This window comes from Apteryx mantelli, chromosome 26 (assembly GCF_036417845.1).
Source record: "Apteryx mantelli isolate bAptMan1 chromosome 26, bAptMan1.hap1, whole genome shotgun sequence".
In the NCBI taxonomy this organism is placed as follows: Eukaryota; Metazoa; Chordata; class Aves; order Apterygiformes; family Apterygidae; genus Apteryx; species Apteryx mantelli.
Window position 1 is genome coordinate 9166230 of NC_090003.1, and position 13132 is coordinate 9179361.

General features: G+C 56.9%; 2 protein-coding genes and 1 long non-coding RNA gene across 3 annotated transcripts; 2 read left to right on the top strand and 1 right to left on the bottom strand.

Annotated features, from left to right (window-relative positions):
• Positions 1–93: 93 nt before the first annotated feature.
• On the bottom strand, positions 94–3020 carry UBXN10 (UBX domain protein 10). Its single transcript, XM_013953463.2, has one exon. It carries the CDS (start codon positions 3003–3005, stop codon positions 2079–2081), a length of 927 nt encoding a protein of 308 aa, XP_013808917.2. The 5' UTR covers positions 3006–3020; the 3' UTR covers positions 94–2078.
• A 5044-nt stretch (positions 3021–8064) lies between these two features.
• On the top strand, positions 8065–12186 carry LOC106493421 (uncharacterized). Its single transcript, XM_067311291.1, has 9 exons — positions 8065–8109; positions 8697–8841; positions 8925–9124; positions 9283–9411; positions 10371–10764; positions 10854–10960; positions 11034–11618; positions 11768–11903; positions 12112–12186. Exons 1-7 carry the CDS (start codon positions 8070–8072, stop codon positions 11159–11161), a joined length of 1143 nt encoding a protein of 380 aa, XP_067167392.1. The 5' UTR covers positions 8065–8069; the 3' UTR covers positions 11162–11618; positions 11768–11903; positions 12112–12186.
• Positions 12185–12868, top strand: LOC136994228 (uncharacterized). Its single transcript, XR_010886368.1, has 2 exons — positions 12185–12215; positions 12343–12868. It is a non-coding gene; the product is annotated as an uncharacterized lncRNA (long non-coding RNA).
• The last annotated feature ends 264 nt before the right edge of the window (positions 12869–13132 follow it).

Here is a 13132-nt window from a genome sequence, read left to right on the forward strand (position 1 = left end):
GCTAAACCTCCCCTTCACATAAATCACTTTAAGTTCAAGTTTCAGCCTATAAGGTTTTATTGATTTTTTTTCCTATCACACAATATGAAAAGTCTGAAAACTTAAGTGAAATGTAACATTATGTACATAAAATCAGGTGACAATTGCTACATGCTAACCCTGATTTGATGTTCTTCCTCCTGTCTTGACTAGTGAGCTAGAGAAAGCCGCATTTTTAGAGCTGGTTTGAACAGATCAACTTAGTGGCTACTCAGACTACCTGCAACAAGTGCTCTTTTCCCTACAGTCCTGCTCCTTATTCCCAGCAAAGATGCGATGTGTGACGCACTCAGAGACATGAAAGTAGGGAAAAAGAGCTAGATTCCCAGTAGCAGAGGGGAAGTAAAAAGGATACCGTCTGATCGCATGTTGCAATCCCATTTTAAAGAGGAAAACATCACCCTAAAGGACAGGGATCATCTAATGATAGTGCAGAGTCATTAAAAATGGGGTATGACATATTCCTTACCATTAGCAGGTTCAAACTTAAGAGTGTGCTGGCACAGCTCACTGCTGGTTCATCCAAGCGTCTCATTAATCATCAAACACCGAATTAAATACAGAAAGCGGTTCGTGCAGTTCATTCTTGTTCCTGTTGTTCCTGAACGTTTCAGTGAAAAGCATTGCTCCCCAAAGAGGTTTGATGACGAGCACCCATGGGCGTTGATAGCCCCTCTCCCTGAAGGCACCAGGATTGCTACTGCTGAATTACTACCACCCGCCTATCATTTCAGCAGATACTATTTTTATAAAGCAGGTGGACCCTGAATAGTTGCTTGAGATAAGATTTTATGCTCTCGGTCAACACCAGAATGAGTTTTCTCCTATTACTATTTTTCCAAATTGGCAGTTACACTGAGGCAAAAAACCTTGGTTTTACCTTACAATATTAAAACTAGCCTGCTTGTTCGGCAAGCTGTCCATTCCCATAGCCTAAGCCGGTTTTGTCCGAGTTAATTATTGCCTTGGAACTGTAAGGAATTCCATCAGAAACTCAGCAGATGTTTGGTTTTTTGTTTTTTAAAACACAAGCACATTGTATTTATACCAAAACCTGCCAAGTTACTCTAGCAGACTTTTTAAATGGAATAACTCTGAAAGAGCCATAATGGTTTAGGAAAATGTGACCTACTGGGTGAGCCAATTCCCCAGACAAATCCAATTAATATATTAAAAAAAAACCTCTCAAAGCATCACTTACTTTCTTGAGCTAACTCATTTCAGTTGCAGAAGTGTTAAACGGCAGTATTTTGCAACAGCAGCCCAGGGAGGCAATCCATTCTTAACTATGAATCATGCCAGCTGAACGAGAGAAGAAAAACTAAAGAGGAAGAAAATCCTGCTACTCTCCAATACAGCCAAAAATTAATCATTTGTTCGAGCAAGGACAATATAGTCACTCCTAAACAAGGCACTGAGGTTATCCAGGAATAGCTGAGCTCTCAAAGGTATATTACCATTGACCTTGCATTTAATACTTCACAATAATCTACCAACTCTAATGTGTTATTGCTCTTATTTTCAGATGGTTTTCCGATTTGATTGTAGTTCAGTCACTTTTGAGGTCAAGAAGATGCTTTAGGATGATGATCTACTGAAGACAGTCATACAAAGTAAAACAGTTCTATTTCCATCTTCCCAAATATGTTATTCTGAATCAGAATCCCTTCTGGGAAGCGGTACATTCCTGAAATATAAAAAAGACAACAGAAGAGGTCTCCTACTCCAAGGAAAGAACACGTCAGAAACATCAGTCTTCAAAGAAGAAAATGGACTGTTGCAAACAGGCCAAAAGTTGGTGGCACTCAAGAAGTAATTTATGATTGTACATGTAAAAAACAAAAAAAAGATCCGGTTAATGCAGTAGGTATAAGCAATATTAAGCAATATTTCAACACACTCCTTTTATATACACAAGTCTGCTTCAAAGGAAGCTTTTGGAAGACAGCAAGATCAAGAAGGAGGCCCACGAAACTTCAGATCGTTTCAGTTTTGGGGCCGCTTGACAAGAAGTAACGCATCCCAGTCAGCAGAATTACCTACAGCGGCGCGATGGGATTTGTGCTGCAGTTCTCGTACCCCGAGAGATCTGCCTCTTGCTGCTCGTTTTGTAGGATGCACAATACCGACTTGTGGAGGATTCCACACTCTTGCAGGGACCTCGTAAGGTCAGAAAAACTCCTTCTAGGTACCTCCATGGTTTCAACACTACAGCGTTTGTATTTGGTGGTGGTTTTCTGTTCTGCCACAGCAAGGACTGTCTGAAGACTGTCTGTAGGCTTGAAATGATGCTCAAATCTTTGACCAGATGGAGATCTAATGGCAAGCAGCAAATCTGGCTCTTTTTCTGGTGGTTCTTCCAAACTTAAAGTGGACGACAACGAGCTCTCTTGTCTCATTTTCCTTCCCGGCTTCTCAGAAGGAGGACACTGAGCTTGTGAGCCTTCTTCAGTAGGTTCTTCGGTTTCTGACACTATGCTGGTGGATCCTTGCTCTCTAGAAAGAGGTTTGATTTTCTGAGCTTCCTCCTGTCCTCTACTCATTTTCAGTCTGTTGGTCTGCTCAGTTACTATTTCCACAGCACTGTTCTCCAAGCCTTTCCTGCTGATGGAAGGGAGCACCCTGTACTTGTTCAGGGAAGAGGAGGTCCTCAAAGGCACTTGCTGCAGGAGCTCCGGGATTTCTTCAGGAGATACCTGGCCGGACGGGAACACCGGTTTCGTCGACGACGTTCTCTGGCTGTTTCCTGATTCATGGGCAGCTGCCGGCGGAGGAGAAGATGGCACTCTGCATGGACAGGCTTCCACTCGGTGAGAGTAACTGAAGTTTGACCGCGTGCGTCCCTTGGCAGATTTTGGCCTGGTCACGTGCATGTTGATAGCGTTTGTGCAACAGAAAGCAGCTGCTGTGCTCGAAGGGAAGTAGCGGTCAGATGGTGCTAAGTTCAGAAGAGCTGCTGTGGCCATTGCTTCTCAGGACACCTGCAGATGGGGTAGTAGAGGGAAAAGTTACAGGAATTGGCCAGAAGACTTCTAGAAAGTTTAATTTCCCTACAGTTTCCACTTTTATGCTGTGTATTATCTAATAGTAGCAACAAATCCGGTATATCACGGGGTAGGCAGACAGCAATCCTACGGTTCAGTAACGGCAGATTCAGAGACGGCAGGATATATTCATAGGTGCTAGTTTTGTCGCAGATCAAATCATTTCAAGCTGATCGAGAGCACTAGGAAGTTGTGCGCTTTTCAGCCTGAAGACAGGTTTTGGGCAGAGAGAACAGATTTCTTTTCTGACGCTAGAAACTTAGTGGAAACGGCAGATGAGTGAACTCCAAAGTACGGATCTGGCCTTTCTGCTGTTCCTGCACTGCAATCTGAGCACCCAGTGTGGACTTTAAGGTAAGAAAGACTGACTACATATCATTTTTTAAAAATCTCTTCTTTAAAGACCCTTGAGATTGAGTATGTCTGATTCAATACAGAGAAACCCATTTTGACTTTGCCACCGAACAAAAGCTGTTCTACTTGATAGAGATTGATATAGGCCTTCCATTAAAGATGAAGCCAAATACTACCATGTTTCCCAACTTAAGCTTCATTCAGACCACTTTGCTTTCCAAGGACGAAGCAGCCAAAAAGCCCAGGGAGCTGGCAAGTGTCGTTACCCTTGCAACGATATCCCGGAGAACCGAGACAGGGGACACTTACCTCTTCTTCCTTCTTTTGTGGTTTATGTAGCAGGATTGGTCAAGGGAAAAAAAATGCAAATTTTGCATGAGATCATTTGCCACTCTCCAGAATTTGTAAAAGCTACTTCCAGACCTGCCTGCTGCTAATCTCCCCAAAGCAAACAAAAAAAAGGAACAACCCACACCCCCATCAGTGGCTGGTTTATTTTGGCTTTTCAGCACTCTTCAGAAGAAAACCTGTCTGTGAATCTACCTTCGTAACCCAGTGTCTTTTTTTCAAAAGCACAAGTTGTCTGTTACTCCGAGCAGGATACCCACGCTCAGGCTCCCCTGCCCTCATCGAATAAGAAAGAGTCGGAAAATAGATGCTCTCGGGCCTTTTGCCAGCAACGTGTTATTTAACACTATTCCTCCTCTACCTCTTGTCTCGGTGAAACGGAAACGATCAGTAAGTTAACGCCTAGCAAAGACACACAGTCGCAGCGTGCAAGCGTGCCCCAACAAGCCGGCGGGACGGAGCCGTTCCAGGAGCCCTGGATCCGTCCCTCGGCCGCTTCGGTGGTCTGTTTATCTCGCGCAGCACGGCAGAGCTACAGCCAGCAGCAACGCGGACGCGCAGCGCGAGTGACTCACCAGAGTCTCCTAGGAGCGCCTCAAAGGGATGGGGGGGGTGTTTGATTTACCCCATCTAACAAATAAACTCCAAGGCAACAAAATGAACACGGAAAGCTAAAAGCTGTAACCCCGCGTACTCCAAAGAGGGATTCCCAAATGCATTGAAGCAGCTATCGACTATCGCCGCTACATTGGCGGTTTGGGAATAAAACCCAAACAACCCGCCAGAAGTCACGGTCGGACTCTCCCGCACGAGGGTTCGTGTCACTCCAGCAGCTGCTACATATATCGGAGATTTACCGCGAGAAGGCGACCCGGGATGTTTAAATCCGGCGCATTTTGGGCGTGGGCTGCCTGAACTGCTGGAGGGGGTGGGAGGGGAAACGGCTGTCAGGGATGGGGCAGGACACCGTGCGGAGCAGAGCTTGGGAGAGCCTGCGGCCCCACAGCGTAGTGGAGCAGGCTGGGGAGCAGACCCTGCTCGGGTCGCCAGCCCCACAGCACAGCTCCAGCACCGCAGCAGGTCGCAGCCCTACAGTCAAACCTGGTCCTGAACCCACAGACAACGCCAGCCCCACAGCCAGGCCCTGAGCACACAGCCCTGCCCCACAGCCTGGCCCCAGCCCCACAACCCGGCCCCGATCCTACAGCCTGGCTCCACAGCCAAGACTCAGCCCTACAGTACAGTCCCACAGACAAGCCTCAGCTCCATAATACAGCCCCACAGCTTAAACTCAGCCCCACAGTCAGGCCCTGGCCTCACAGCTCAGCCCCACAGCCTAAACCCAGTCCTATAGCCAGGCCCTGGCCCCGCAGGTCAGCCCCACAGCATAGCCCTGGCCCCACAGCCAGGCTATGACCACACAGCCCTGCCCCATGGCTTAGCCCCAGCCCCACAGCCAGGCCCCAGCCCCACAACTCAGCCCCACAGCCAGGCCCCAGCCCCACAGCTCAGCCCCACAGACTGGCCCCCGCCCCACAGCTCTGCCCCACAGCCAGGCTATGACCACACAGCCCTGCCCCATGGCTTAGCCCCAGCCCCACAGCCAGGCCCCGGCCCCACAGCCAGGCCCCGGCCCCACAGCTCGGCCCCGGCCCCATAGCTTGGCCCCACAACTAGGCCCCGGCCCCACAGCCCGGCTCCGCGCCTTCCCTTCACCTGCCGCCCGCGCCCGCCGGCAAACACCGCCGCGTTGCCATGGCGACCGCCCCACTTCCGGCCGGGCCCGGCACGCCCCGCCCCGCCGGGGGACCACCGAGACGCGAGGCACGCGGCTGACCAGAGCGCCCCCCGACCCCCCGGTCCTCCCGGCCGGCTCGCGCCGCCAACGGCCGCAGCGGGGCAGCCGCCATGTTGCGGGGGGCGAGGACGCGGAGCCGAGGGGGATGGCGACGGGCCCGGTGTGGCCGCGCCGTCCCGCTGCGGGCCAGCAGGACAGCGCACGGTGCCGTGCAGAAGGCCTCGTTAAATATAAGTTAAATATAAGTTAATATACGGGCGGCTGCCCTGTCTCCCGCGCCGGGGGGGCAAGCAGCAAGCAATAAATAACCGAGATAAGGTATCGGCAGTCAAAGCCAGGCTCTCCGCCCTGCCGTGGGGGAAGATCAAGGAGTATCCGCACGCTGAAAACGCAGGAAAACAGCGCTATCAGCTCCTTCCTCTGGCAGGCTGTTCAATAACGTTACCCCAAACACACGCGCGGATCAGAGCGCCCCGAAGGCCTGACCCCTCCGCCTTGCACCGAGCCCCCGTGCGTCTGCTACGCGGAAAGAGGGAAAAGGTTTGAGATCCAGCCAGACGGCAATGGCCCCAGGTGGCATTTAAACCCCAGGGGGTTTAATCCTTGGCGGGGGATTGCAGATAGCCGCAGCTTCACGGGCGGCCTCACCCCGCTCCTATCGCTCCTCTCTTTGGAGCCGGATTAAGTTCTTCTCCTTAGGAGGAGCAAGGCCGCTTCGCGATTCCCGCTGCGGAGACTGCCGAACCAAGGCAGAGGGACGAGAAGGCAGAGCTTAAAATCAAGGTTTAAAATCGGGGATTTGCTTAAGGCCACCTGTGGAGCTGCTCTCAGAGACCTGATCAACATTTAGGCCCCTGGACGGTGCAAAGAGCCGCAGAGATTTACAAAGCTTTGCAGCAAAAACCCAGTGGAGGAGAAAAGCAGTGAACCTGCACTGGTCTTCCCAGGGGAGATCAGGTCTCCGTGTTTCACCGTTAGGGTCAACAGCTTCAGAAGCAAACTCCCGCAGGGTGAGGAGCTCAGCGTGCCGTGGAGACCTGCACTGCCAAGGCGGGCGAGCGCCCTGAAGTGCCGTCGAGGAGGAGCAAATCATTAAAAACCGCTGGGGGGGGGGGAAATCCTATCCTTGCCCCTAGTGGAAACGGGGGTTTTCGTGGATCAGGTGAGGAGTCTGGTAGCTCCTACTGACTGGTGAGAAACTGGAGGAGCGTCACCAGTTCACAGAGCTCCGGCTGACCTGCTTTAAGACACGGAGTCACCACTGTGTGTGTAGAGTTGCAAAATACAGATCAGTGTAAACCCTCTGATGCTTCCCAACCTTCCCAACCTACCGGATTTGCTCCTGCCTAAGCAAACCCATAACTGCCCTTCATGATCTTTTCCTTATCGGGCTGGCGTAGCTTTTTATTCCACTCGGCAGCGGGAAGCGAAAGGTCAAAGAGGGGAAAAGGCCCGGGCCAGACATCGCTGCCAGCATCGGAGGGGAGCTCTGGCGGCTCTTGAGAAATTCAAGAAAGGGTTTCTCCAATGATTTCCATCAGAGCCGTGGTCTTAGCCCCCACGAGATGCCTTCCCTAGAAGCAGGGTGAAGCACTCGGGGTGGAGCAGCCTATACGCTGGGCAAATACCATAAATACATTTGCTTTCGGCGCCATGGTTTCTCAGGAGCGATAGCGGCTTTTGTTTCTTATCTCCTCGGCTCTTCTGCTTCCCCTGCGCCTTTGTGTCACATCTCAGGCGCAGCGATTGAGCAAAGTGTATTCAAAAGGCATTTCAAAAGGGGTTTCCATGGCATTTCCAGTCTTCCGGAAAGCAGCTCTAGGGTTTTGGGGCGTAAGTTGGCAAAAATAGGCATGAGGAAGGCGTTACACCAGGAACCCATGTGAGACAGCCCCATGGCCACAGGGCCACGGGTCGGTAGCTAGCACAAGGATTCAGAGACGGGAGAAAAACCCTGCACGTCACCAGCTACTCACCTTCCCCCATCTGGGCAACAACTACGTTTGTCCTGTCTCTCCGGCCACCTAATCCCGCCGCCTTTGAACGGAGACCTCGGCCGGCGTCAGCTGGGAGAGCAGGGTCGGCCTGAAATTAAGACAATTCCAGAGGGATGGTCGCGGTGAGGCAGCGCTGGTGCAACGGCATCGCACAGGATGGGAATCTCCTCCTTCAGCAAAGGGCCCGTCGGCAAGACCGACCCGCTCCGAGACGGACGGCAGGCAGCGAGCCGGCGCAGGCAGAGGAGGGGCTGGACCTCTCCACCTATATAAGGTGAACCCACTCGGGCAGGGGCGGCAGAGGCTCTCCCAACTGCAGGCAGGGTAAGTCGAGCGGGGATTTTACCGCCCTCTCTCACGCTAGCGCGTCGCTCCAGCCGCAGCGCCGTCCGGACGCGTCCTCCGTCTGTCCCGGCCCCCGTACTGCCAGGTCTTCTCTGAACAGGAGACAACAGCGTTTCGGTTTCCTTTTCCAGGTCCCGTCCAGAGATGAAGAATCTCTTTCTACTTGCCGTGCTGCTGGCATGCGGTAAGTGCCCTCGTCCCAGCGGGCCGGGTCAGGGTCTCGTTTGCGCTGGCGTAAAAGAACCGTGAGCCCACAGAGGGCTTTGTGCACGTTTTGCAGCCATCAGGGACTCGTTGAATCGTTGCGGTTTCTCCCCGATGCTTCACGTAGCGCCATCGGAGTCGCGGAGGTCTCGGTTAGCGGCAGTGAGGCTTTCGGACACCCAGGTCCAAATGTGCTTTAAGACGTTTTGTAGCCTCTTGTCACCTGCTTTTCTGCCCGTGCCAAACCCAGGGCTGGTGCTGGCAACGTGGCACTGCTGCACAACGGATGCCAGTGGGGCATGGCATGTAAAGGGAGCACTAATACCTTCTAACAGACCGAAAAACAGTCGGAAACATAATCCTTAACCTTTTCTTAGACTCCTGAGAGCACACGTGCAGGCATCCAGAGAGGGGCTTGCATGCCCGGCCGCGCGTGTTCCCCGCAACGCCAGAAAGACGCCTTAATTCCCGTGCCTGATGCGAGCAGCGGCGTCGGACCCATCCGGGGTGGGCTGCCTCCTTCCTCGCTCCGCCCCGGTCCCAGCGTGTCCCTCTGCCCCCCTGCAGAACCGCCGCCGGCGCGCGAAAGCGTCTTGGAGTTGAAGCGGATGGTCAAATCGGCGACGGGGAAAAGCGCCCTGCTTTCCTACAGCTGGTACGGCTGCTTCTGCGGCATCGGGGGCAGAGGCACCCCCGTGGACGCTACCGACCGGTGAGTACGCGGAGAAGCACCGCCGCTCGCCGCATCCAGAGCCTTGCGGAGGGAGAGCGGCCTTGACGCGGTGTCTCCCGAAGGTGCTGCCAAGCCCACGACTGCTGCTACCGGAAGCTGAGAGAGAGCAAGTGCAGGCCCCTCATCACCCCCTACAAATTCGACGTCGCCGATGGAGATGTCGTCTGCGGTGAGTACCTTGGCCCGCGGCACCCGGCGCATCCTGCCCGTCCCCACGAGCGGCGGTGGCGGTGGCGGCAACCCACCAGGCGTCAGATTAGCAGTGAGCAAGACACAAATAGGAGCTAGAGGCTAAAAACGTTCGTGCTTTTAGCCCCAGCAGCTGCACGCGCTGCGGCTGCCCGGCCTGCTCCGGCGACGCAAAGCCGACTGCCGCCGGGCCGGAAAAGCCGTGGCAGAACGCGACGTTTGTGCCCGCAGGTAACGAGCAGAGCTGGTGCAAGAGCGAGACCTGCCGATGCGACAAGGTGGTGGCTTCGTGCCTTGCCGGCGCTCTGCATTCCTACAACAAATCCTACCGTTTCTATTTCAAACTGAAATGCAGAGGCAGTAAGCTGCAGTGCTGAAGGGCGGCCGGTGGGAGTTTGCGGATTTTGACCAGCTCTGCCCTTTGCTAAGGGAAGAAAAGCCTGGCGCCGACACTGCACCGAGCCCCTGCTGGAGCCGTCCTCTCCGAAAGGCCCCGTTCGGGGCAAGGACGGACACACGCCCGTTACAGATGCGATAGATCCCCCAGCTCCCCAGAGGAGACGCCAGCTTTCACTTCTTATCTCTTCCTCCTCTCTTTTCTTTAGTGGTTTCCTGTCCCAGTAAAAAGAATTCAATAAAAGGTCTCAGAAACGCTTTGTTCCCAGGTGGTTTTCGGTAAGGCCCGCTTAAGCGCGGCGGGGCAGGCTTTGCTTGCACGCGAATATCCGAATATCCGCGGTCGAGCGGGGAGGGAAGGAAGCCCTGGCCCGCAGCGGGGGAAACCCAGCCGGCGGAGGCCGCCTGCCCGCGTTTCCCCTGCCGAGAAACAGCCGCCCGCATCCCAACGCCACCGACGAGGCCGAGGGTCTTTGCACCCTCTGGTTTCCTCCCGGCGTGGAAACGACACCGCGTTGCTTTCTCGAGCCCAGAGCCGCCCGCGGCGGGGGGATTTTGGGCGTTCCTGCAAAGGGGAAGGACGGCGCCCTTCTCCTTTGCCGAAAATCCCGCTCCGCAAGATCTGTGGTAAACGCGGGTCCGAGGGCGGGGAGCCAAGCGCCCCATCTATATAAAGCAGGGCCTTCGGGCCAGGGTCCTGGCGAGCTGCGGAGGTTTTCCCAACCCCGGACACGGCGAGCAGGGCTGGAGCAAACGCTTTCTCCTCCTTTTGCCTGCCGGCGGAGATGAACTCCCTCCTCGCACTCGCCGCGCTCTTCGCGGGGGGTAAGCGTCCCCGGGAGCCGCGGTGCCACCCCGTGCTGGCCGTGGGCTTGCACCGGCGCCTCCCCGGGAAATCGGGAGCTGATTTCTGAATCTCCTCCTCTTCCTTCGGCTGCAACCTCTCAAAAACACGCAACGGTTTCCTAGAAATCAGCTCCTTCTCTACGGAGCTGGGACTAAGTTTCCTTTTGGTCGCATCTACGCATTTTTAAGAGGTCGCCAACGTGGTACAAATGCGAGAGGATGGCGGCCCGGCTGGGCGCCGAGCCAGGCGGCGTCGCGGGGGGCTCAGCAGCCCGCAGCCTTCCTCCTCCTCCTCGCCACTGCCCGGCAGCTTCCCCCCACCCCAGGCATGGTGGCGGTGCACGGGAACCTCTGGGACCTGCAGCGCATGATCACGGAGACGACGGGGCGCCCCGCGGTGCTGCATTACGCCTTCTACGGGTGCCACTGCGGCTGGGGGGGCAGCGGGCAGCCGAAGGACGCCACGGACAGGTGAGCACCCCCCCCCCCCCAAAACCCCGTTTTAAGCCCCCCACCGCCCGAAAACGGGGGTGTTTCGAGCCGGTTCACTGCTCCCGCAGGTGCTGCCAGCAGCACGACGCCTGCTACGACGGCCTCCTGCGCCACCGCTGCGACGCCAAGCGGGAGCACTACCGCTACGGCTGGCACGGCGGCGGCCCCGTCTGCTGTGAGTAGCAGCCCGGCCTGGCCCCCCCCCTTCCCGCAAAGCCACCTTCACCCGGCGCTCCCTTCTCCCGCAGATCAGGGCTCCTGGTGCGCCCAGCTCTCCTGCGAGTGCGACCGCAGCCTGGCGCTCTGCCTGCGCCGAAGCCTCGGCACCTACAGAGCCCGCTACCGCTTCTACCCCAAGCACGCGTGCCGGCACTGAGGGTTCGCGTCAGGAGCCGCCCGCCTGCTTTTATATACGATTTCGGTTTGCACGGGCCGTTTTTAGCATCGCTCCCCGCGGAACTGCGATCGCACCATTCGTCTCCGTGTACTTAACAGGAAAATAAACAACGTCCTAACCGGGCGCTTAAATCATCCCGCTGTTGAGCGGGGAAAGAAATCGCTGCGCTTTCCTCCGAACGGCGCGCGTCGCCCTCCCCAAACGCAGCGAACCCCGGCCCGGCACTGCGTCACTCCGGGCCGCGGCCCCCGGGAGAGGGTGGGAGAGGGCCGCGGCGCGGTATAAAAGCAAAAGGGGCCGAAGCGTAACTTCGACGCGGCGCTTCAAGTTAAGAGCCCAGCCGCCGTGCCGAGCAGCCAGCGGCGCCGCTCGCTCGGTCCGCCCGCCCCGAGGAAGATGAGGGTCCTGCTGACGCTGGCGGCGCTGCTCGCCTGCGGTAAGCGCGACCGTCGAGCCGCAGGGCAACCCCGGGGGGGGGGGAAGCCCCTCGCCCGCTCAGCGCCCTGCCAAAAACAGCTGCTGAGACCTCCCTCCCCCCCCGGGCTCCTTCCTACAAACCTGCCTTTTCCCCCCCCGACGCTGCAGGCGCGCTGCCGGCCGGTGGGAAGCTGCAGCCGTTCCCGCACACCTTCGCGCCGGCGCTCGAGGGAAGCACCGTGGCCAACCTGTCTGCCACCGGCTGCTCGGCGGGATGGGGTGCCTCGAAGGCTGCGATGGACCGGTACAGCCGGGGGTGGCCCTGTGGGACCCCGGGGAAAAGCCAAAAAGTGGGAAAACCGGCTGGGCTGGGGGTGAAGCGAAAGAGGGAAGGGGCTGGAGCTGCTCGTGGGCGACTGAGAGCAGGAGGGACGGGCAGGGAGGTGCTGCCTGCGCTTCCCAGCCCACCGGCGGGCGGAAAACGGTTTTTTCCTCCCCCCTTGTCGCTGCAGGTGCAGCCTGCTTCGCACCTGCTGCTACGCCAAGCTGGCCGCGCGCCGGTGCGACGTCGCCCGGGCCCAGCAGGCCGTAGCCCGGGCCGGGATCGCGGCTTGCCGTAAGTTCCCGTGGTGGCGGCGGGGGATGCGGGGTGCAAAAAACCGAAGGCGAGTGGAAGGCTGCGTTTCGCGGCCCCCTGCCCTCCGCAGCGGCATCGCGGCGCTTTTCCCCTCTGCTCCCCGCAGGCTCCCGGAGCTGGTGTGAGAGAGGAGCCTGCAGGTGCGAGAGGGTGGCCGGGCTGTGCCGGGCGCGCGGGCGGGCGCTGGTGCGGCCCCGCGCCTTCCGCCGCGGCAAGTGCCAGACGAGAGTCGGGCGCCGCTGAGGGAAAGCGCCTTGGAGCCGAGCCGGGGCGTCCTCCTGCCTCGGCTGCCCAGCCTCCGGAGCGGTTCCCGGCCTCGGCACTCCGGGGTTTTTCGCTTCCGTGCAAGGACGACAAGCCTTTTTCGAAGCTGCGGCATCGCGCGCTGCATCCGAAGAGGGCCCGTTCGGAGGGGGAGAGCGACGCAGCTGCAGCGCTTCCGCGGAGAGGAAGGAGGGAGCGGCAGCCGCCGGAGCAAGCCAGAAAGCAGCGGGAGGCGCTCGGTTAACTTTCCTTTCCCTCCCGCTCCAGTTCCCGAATGCAAATTGCCGTGCGGCAGTGCCGGCACCCTTTGCTTTAGCTTCGTTGCAGATTCTCTTATTTCTCCCCAAAATAAAACCGGAGAGTACAAAGCGGTGCTCCTCTGTGTGACGTGATCTCCCTTACGGGCGGCTGGGAGAAGCTGCCCCGTTAACTCGGCTTCCTGCTGAAATCCCCAGATAAAAACCTAAAAATGGGAGCTGAGCGACGACTCAGACCCCCAGGTGAACGTCACCTCCGAAGCCGGCGAGTCTGCCTCAGCTGGAGCGAGCGGCTCTCCCTGTCCGGATTGGCACAGGGGGATTTATCATGCCGCTGCCCAGCCACCCGGCATCACCCCTTTCACAGGAGAGGGA

Excerpts from the sequence above, each read along its gene's own strand:
- UBXN10 (XM_013953463.2), bottom strand. The coding sequence starts at position 3,005 with ATGGCCACAGCAGCTCTTCTGAACTTAGCACCATCTGACCGCTACTTC.
- LOC106493421 (XM_067311291.1), top strand. The coding sequence starts at position 8,070 with ATGAAGAATCTCTTTCTACTTGCCGTGCTGCTGGCATGCG. Across the intron at positions 8,110-8,696 it reads TGCCGTGCTGCTGGCATGCG|AACCGCCGCCGGCGCGCGAA; the intron begins GTAAGTGCCCTC and ends GCCCCCCTGCAG. Across the intron at positions 10,765-10,853 it reads CCGAAGGACGCCACGGACAG|GTGCTGCCAGCAGCACGACG; the intron begins GTGAGCACCCCC and ends CTGCTCCCGCAG.